At 47.5% G+C, this 7,792-nt stretch overlaps 1 protein-coding gene across 1 annotated transcript in view; it reads left to right on the top strand.

Annotated features, from left to right (window-relative positions):
• The window catches only part of Capn13 (calpain 13), an 88,744-nt gene that overhangs the window by 43,578 nt on the left and 37,374 nt on the right, over positions 1-7,792 (top strand). The window contains exons 6-7 of the mRNA XM_021150095.2: positions 2,513-2,687; positions 3,448-3,522. Coding sequence (XP_021005754.1) covers positions 2,513-2,687; positions 3,448-3,522 — 250 coding nt within the window. The remainder of the gene's footprint in view (positions 1-2,512; positions 2,688-3,447; positions 3,523-7,792) is intronic.

The raw sequence follows: 7,792 nt of genomic DNA, 5'->3' as shown, positions 1-7,792 counted from the left end.
TCTCTCTCTCTCTCTCTCTCTCTCTCTCTCTCTCTCTCTCTCTCTCTCCTCCCCTCCCTGTCAGCAAAGGGGAGTGAGAATAGTGGCCATGCTCCCAATATATCATCAGGATCCATAAGCTTGCATTTGTGAAAAAGAGACCTAGCTCCTTGTCAAAGTGTCCTACTGCTACTAAGACAGGCTTTGCTAGCATGGAGGACAGACACTGAGAGAAGGTTCTGAAAGGCATGAGGAGAAGTGCTGACTGCAGCAGGGTAGACCCAGAGCCCTTCCCTTATATGTGGTATCTCTGTGGTAACAGCAGAATAATGTGGGTTACAGACCTCAGGTGAATCCCAGAGCCAACAAAATGGAGTACATCAGTGAAGAGGGGGCAAAACCCCCAGGTGCTTCTGTGGCGCAATCACCTTGTGGGATCTGCTTAGAACTGGAAGGGACCACAGGCAAGATAGACCATTTCAGTAAAGTGTTAACAGATTCTGCAGTGGTCCTTGTGAACTTTGCTGTCCTCAGTAAAGACGTGTGACATTAAAAGCCAAGTCTTCAGACCTAAGTGGGTATAACCCTGATCAAAGGGACCCTATGCCATTGGCTGAGCAAACACTGTGGAGATAAAGATTTTTAAGCCAATCAGAGCCAGAGATCACAGGGAGGTGAGAGAGGGATGAGATCAGAACTCATTTTAAACAGCATGGGTAAATGTCACATGAGTGTCCCTGTAGATTTGCCCTTTGGATCTGTGGATCCTTAGGTTTTTCTAAGCCACCCTTGGCAGGTTTGCCTGGGACACAGTGGCCTCATGACCCATATTTGCTGACATGATTTTTCTGACACTCTGTGCAGTACCCGGAAGAGAGTGGTCAGTGACTGAGGTGGAAAGAGGACGAGCAAAGAGCATCTGAGGGTCCAATGTGACCCACTCTGTCCTACCGTATCTAGTGGAAAGTCCGATAACAAAATGGAAAGGGTTATCTCCAAGGCCAAATACCTTCTTATAAACAGGAGCAAGGATGGACCCAGGCCCGGACTCTCACTGATTTCATAGTAGTAGGAGAAAAAGCTCATGAGTATGACCATCACCCATGACAGGCTCGCCATCTGCTTGCCAATGGGAGACAGCTGCATGGGGATCTGACAGGGAGAGAGGGGAGAGCAGCTTCTACATTCAGAAGACTGCCCACAACCCCCTTCTTCTTTCCTCCATGTCTTGCCATGCCATGGCTGTAGTTTAGGAACCTACAATTCACCACACTGAGTCTGATACTCTGGCCCAGCTTCAGTGATTGTTCCAGTGCCCTTCTCCCAGCCCAATTGTCCACTCTTCTAGATCCATCCATCTTCAGGCTCTAGAAGCCTCTCCAGTTTGGTTTTTCCTCCTACAAATACCCTTGACATTCTCTTTACCTGCATGAACCTCAAATCAGAGTCGAGGACACCTAAACTGGGATCAGTTTGTCTTCTGTCTCCCATCATTAATTATCTGTTCTTGTAGCAAATAGATACTCTAGGAGGTCACTGACACAAGATCGTGTGATTTCTGTGATCACTGACAATTTCTTCTAAAGAGATTATGTCCTGATACCAAGCACTGATATAGAGGACAGAACAGATAGGAACAGGGAGAAGGAGACTCAGAGACCGTTGTGCCTTCTGATGTTGGCCATGGCCAGAGGTCCTTCTCTATGCTACCCATATTTGCTTATGATGCTTACTTAAGTCAGTGTATGTACATGTCCTGCTCCTCAAATAAACAAAGGGAGCCTGAGAAAAAGCTCTTTCCTTCCAGGTATTGGGAGCTGGTGAGCAGGAGCCAAGTATAGAATCTGGGTAGTGTGTAGTGGGGTCATGAAACATGCTCAGAGTTGCTAAGCCAAGTCCTGCCACCACACAGCTAGGGGATGGTGATCAGTGTCAAATGTTGAGGTCTGAAGAAAAAGCGGGAAGAAAGCCAGGCTGGGGCAATGAGCCTAGGTATTTCTGAGGTGCAGGCACAGAGGCAGAAGGCCAAAGGCTGTGAGGGTGGGAGAGGTATCTAGGGTAGAGGTTTGAGGTTATGCATGCCCAGACTTATCTCTTCCTATGCCAACTTCACTAAAGGCTTTCTCCCTCCTAATTTCCATGAAGAAGAGGGATATTATAAGCAAGAGCTCTGCATTAGTTTGCCCAGAGTGAGAGCAAGGGCTGATCATTGCCAGGCTGGACTTGGGTTTGTTAATTGTGAGTTCTTTGGTGGTAGGAATATGGTCTTTTTAGCTTCGAGCATGTACCTAAGGTGGTCTTGCACATGCCGCTGCCTACGGTATTTTTCAGACCAAGGAGGGAGCAACAAAGCAGATTCTTATCAAAATAGCATTCAGTGTTTTCTAAGGACTAGCTGGCCTTGGTCTTCTCTTCTCCTGAGAGGGCCATGGGTCCCCTGTAGATGGAGAAGTCCCTCAAATAGGGAACATGCACAGGGTTGGTGTACAAGCTCTTGCTCCAGGGATAACCTAACCTCCCCCTTCCCCTACAGGCTACTTGGCTCCTATTCCCAATTACACTATGGCTACCTTCCTGATGCCCTGGTGGACCTCACAGGAGGAGTGGTCACCATCATCAACCTGCACTCCTCTCCATTTGACCTACTGACGACAGTGAAGACCGCAATCCAAGCAGGCTCAATGGTGGCCTGTGACACCGAAAATGGGGTGAGTAGATGGGGGCTTCCTTGGTACCCAACAGGTTTTTCTTCCTAGAAGTGTCCATGTGTATCTTCTCTCTGAGGCAGGGATTCCAAACACATATCATAGACAAGGAAATGAGAACTAAGCTAATTTTCCGAGTCACACAGTTCAGGGTGCCGTGCACAATCCGAATGCAGCTAACCACCAAATCCTCAGATATTGCTCCCTCCTGACCAGGAGCAGCATGTGTCCCTGGGTGACCAGAAGGATTGACAGGTGTTAGAGAAAGCAACCATAGCTACTAGTAGTTCTATTGTGTTTTCTTTATATTTATAAAGAGCTCTGATTCTCACCAGTCATAGAAGTAGCAGGTCTCATAGGTCATGTAAGGTCCAAATTACTTGAGTCTATTCTAAAACATCTGGTTCCCCATCTACATGATACTTCCTGTACTCTTAAACATTGGCCAAGTCACACCGTTCCTTGCAGAGGGAGGTCGTTGGGGCTGGGAGATCCTGCTGACATGGGTTATGTCATGAGCAAGACAGCATATGTCCTCAGAGACTGTGCTTTTCATAGTCAGTGGGGTAGGAAACTCCTGGGCATGAACTATTGAGACCTCTTACCTAATAGCCTCCACTCATAACTCACAGGAAGTGTTATACACACACACACACAGACCCCTTTCCTCCTGGGTGGTGACTCACTAATTCAGCTGTGCTACTGTCTGAATGTATTTTTAAAAATGTCTCCAAAGAACTCTGTCTGTTCTACCTTTCTGCAGCTGACAGAAGAGGCCAGAGTGATGGAGAATGGACTGGTGAGCCAGCACGCATACACAGTGACTGGAGCTGAGAAGGTAACGCTGGCCTGCTGGCCTGGCATCTGTCCCCTGAGATCCTCTACATGGGACAGAATCAGATGCCTGCAGCAAGCCCAGTAACTGACAAAAGTGCTTCTTTCTCTCACCCTACCATAGCTTTCACCACTAGCAATCTCAATTCCTTCTCTAAAGTTCTGGTGCCTGGGGTCCTTCTCCCTCTGTGCTTTGCTCTCGGTAACGTTATCATGGAATGGCATCCACTCCATAGGGAGCTAGGATCAATCACCCAATTGACTCTTTATCCTGAAACTCATTTCATTTGTGACCTATGAACTAAACTGATAGAACACAGATCCTCTAAACTTCGGGTGCTTAAACAAGATAGCATTTATTTCTCTCTTGGGTAAGCAGGTGATTCTGGGTCAGTGGGTGTCTTGGTCACTGTTCCATTACTGTGAAGAGACACCACAGCCAAGGCCACTCTAGAAAAGAAAGCATTTAACTGAAGCTTGCTTAGTTTTAGAAAGTTATAACATGATCATCATGATGAGAAACAGAATCAAACAGGCATAGTGCTGGGACAGTAGCTGAGGGCTTTACATACTGATCCATGGGGGGGGGAGGGACGGAGGGAGGGAGGGGGGAGGGAGGGAGATAGAGAGAGAGAGAGAGAGAGAGAGAGAGAGAGAGAGAGAGAGAGAGAGAGAGAACACCTCCTAATCCTTCTCAAACAGTTCCACTAATTAGGGATCAGTTATTCAAATATATGAGCCTATGGGTAATTCTAACATCTAGATTAGGGGCTTCTACCTGTAAATTCAAGACACATTTTTACCCTTGTCTTGTAGCTTGGGAAAAGAAAGAGGCCAGGGGCCAGTCTTTGCTCACTATAGTGTACAACAATGAGAAAAGACATCCACCACTACACACACACACACACACACACACACACAGCCCATTGGCTTGCATTTAATCCTCCAGCCATACAGTGACTCCAAGGAGGCTGGCTGCTTCTATATTTTCAGATGCTACTTGGCTCCATGGGGAGAAGTGTGGTCTATACCAGAAATAACTACAAATGAATGAAAATGTGTGTGGTTTCTGGATAACGTATGATACATCTAGAAAACACTACCGAAGTCCAACTTCCCCCATTCTGAAATGATGAAGCTAAGAGCTGATGGGAAAAGCATCTTTCTGAAGGTCACAAAGATAGTGACCTGTGAGATAGCTGCCTGGCACCTGGCCTACCCAGTTGGCATCTGAAGTCACAAAACATCTGTGCAGTGACAATATTTTCTGATCCACCCCAAGAGTTTCCCACAGCATTCCCTGTTACTTCACTTTTTGCTACTCTTGGGGTCAAACATGGCTTCTGTGCCCTAAGAGACATAATTCCAAACTTCAAGGCAGATATCTCACAGGTGCCTGCGAACTAGGGAATGCAGAGTGTTAAGTGTCTTCTGTGGCCTAACCTGTCCTACCTCTTCTGTGCAATCTGTCTCTCCCATCCATCAAAGTAGAGCCAGTTGCCCTGGTGTTTCATGTCCTAGTTCACAGCATGGGAGACTATTCTGTCCCCTACCTGCCTCCAAACAGGTAAACCAGGATCAATATGCTTGAAGACAGTGGGCATCTAACAAATGCTTGTCAAATGGATGAAAGCAATTGCATGCATGAAGGAACGCATTTGCCCTTAGCCTGAGAAGATGGTATTGCTATTCTTCTATCACAGAATGTATGGACTAGAAGGACTCTCCATGAGCAAGCTCACAGAGGCTGCAGACTCCAGTCCACAGAACTGATCATCAGACACTCTTCTACTCTCCCAACCACTTCTATGACTTGCCAATGCCAACAGTCAATACTAGCACCACACTGGCCATGTGTAGACATTCCATTTTCTCCAGCCCTACTATCCCAGATGTGGACAAGTCTTAGGTTTGCAAATAGATTTTATCTTATGTGGCAACTTTGATCACTCAGCCATGCCATCTGAGTTTCTAGGTTAACAAGATTTTGATGTTTGACTACAGAACTGGAAAGAAGAGCTGGTATATGTGCTGCGATGAGAGTGGCCTGAACAGGGTACCTGACCTGGGATGACAGCTGATCAAGACCATGTGGCCTGTAGACCACTTGGTAGTCTACCCTGCCCTGCTTTTCTGAGCAGGTCTCACATCATACAATATACCTACAGGAGCTGTCCTGTGCAAACTAACACACTTGGAGGCTGCATCTCAGCATCTCTGCCTCCTACAGATGCAGTGTACATTAACAGTTTAAAGGCTCGAGGAACGCATGCATTGGTGCTGCTTGGTTTTAATCAATCATTAACAATGAAACAACTTTTTCTGGCATAGAGCGATTATTAGTCAATGGAACTAGTATTCATTAGAGAAAATACATCCAAGGAGCTGCCATTTAGACTTAATAATCTGGGCTACCTCTTGCCCCGTGACACCTTTGCTGAGAAGGCTGACCAAGGTCAGGAGGATGGTCAGAGCAGTGAAGCTGTGAGCCACCCCATTTTTACCCCTACCTGTGACCTTAGCTTTGAACATAACCTCGACACCCTTGGCCACAGCCAACTTAGCTATCAATTGGGCAACGTCATAAAGGACACACAGACTCGGGGCTTTGACTTTGTTAGAGACTTCCTTCCCATCGGGAACAAAAAGGCTATAACTCAGAGCCACAAGTGCTAAGATTAAAACAGCCTGTAAATGTAGCATGCTTTTTAATCTGCTCAGCCTTCCTCCAGGCAGGACACAGACAGGAAGATAAATGAAATTGGCATTTTTTATTATGCACCTAGCTCTGCTGGCAACTCCCCTGGGCCAAGGGGTGAGTGTTTATCTGCATGCCTCATTTAGCCCTGCTCTAAGCCCTCTGAATCAAGGGCTACATTTCCTCCCTATGCCCAACTGAGCCCCTGACTCTACTGGGCACCAAGTGGGGCTCATTAAGCTCTGCAGCACACCAGGTAACCGTTTCTTATGCTCCTGCTTGGTGAGTGCCAGCAGGTGCTGACAGCTGAGGATAGGCTTGGGATAGGTCAGAGAGGATGGAAGCCTAGGTGTGTGCCAGGAGCCTCTGCCGTCTGGAGATGCTGCAAACCTTCTAACACATCCTGGTGAGAGATGGGGCAGACCTGGAAAGAAACACAAAAGACCTTTTCCATGCCCAGGCCCAGGCTCTGTGCCAGGCTGCTTCTTCTTCAGAGCTGTACCTGTCAATGACCACATGGGCCTAAACACGGAACTCAAGGGTTATGTCTGAGGCCTCATACAGGAGTCTATCCATATCTAGTTCCAAAATGTAAAGCCTAGGCCTAAGGGACTGACATCAGCTAGGAGGGAATTCTCCCTTTGCCTGCCACTTGCTTACTCAGTGGTCTTGCAGGAGTTGCTTTACCTCTATTATTCTGTCTCTTCCTCTGCAAAGCATAGATTAGAGAAATACTCACCCCCAGAGAACTGAGAGAAAGCTGGCTGGGATGTCTGCACTGTTTCTCTTTTTCCAGTAATAGGCCATTTGGTTTTTCAGCTGCCTCTAACATGGAGTGGGTGGGCAGCTTCCTCTTTCTCTAGGTCTTCCATCTCCTTAGACAGCATTAGCATGGATCAATAGCCCAGATACAACTCAATCATGTTTCCATCCCCGTCTCTAGGTTGAGGGCTCCCAGCTGCCAGAAGTGTGGGCTGATGGTTGGCTGTTCTTTGTTCTGATGTTCCCATAGCTCTACCATCTACCTACAATTGATACCCTGCATGTTGGTGGTAGGGATCAAGAAGAAGGGAGTTCAGGCTATTAGAGGCCACCTTCTCATAGACTGGGGTCTCTGGCCAGAGGCAAGATGTGGAATGAAAAGAGCTAGCCTTGACTATCCTAGCTCCAATGATGTCTCTGTCTTCCTCACATCGGCACTCTCACTCACAAGACTGCACTGCAGTCCCAGGTGGGTGGGTGGCAGATGGGATAGAGATGCCTTCTGTGTGACAGATTAGAAGAGGCAGGGGACCACAAAGCTATCGCCTACCCTACAGACAAATGCAGCAGCCCCTACTAGGCGTCTGCAGTTACATCTGAATTCATCCACTTCTGGGAGACAGCACCCGACATCATGGAGCAACCCCTGCACCTGCTGGGAGCTGAGCAAAACAAGGGTCTTTTTCATCTCTGGCCTCCCTTTCTCTCTCCCTCTCTCATTCCAACTCCATGCAGGCAACAAGAAAGACATTGATTTTCTTTCTTCTTCCCCTTCCCCTTCCCCTTCCCCTTCCCCCTCCCCCTCCCCCTCCCC

This window comes from Mus caroli, chromosome 17 (genome assembly GCF_900094665.2).
Source record: "Mus caroli chromosome 17, CAROLI_EIJ_v1.1, whole genome shotgun sequence".
Classification (NCBI taxonomy): domain Eukaryota; kingdom Metazoa; phylum Chordata; class Mammalia; order Rodentia; family Muridae; genus Mus; species Mus caroli.
Note: the sequence above shows the minus strand (reverse complement) of the source record. Positions and strands in the feature narration are given on the sequence as shown.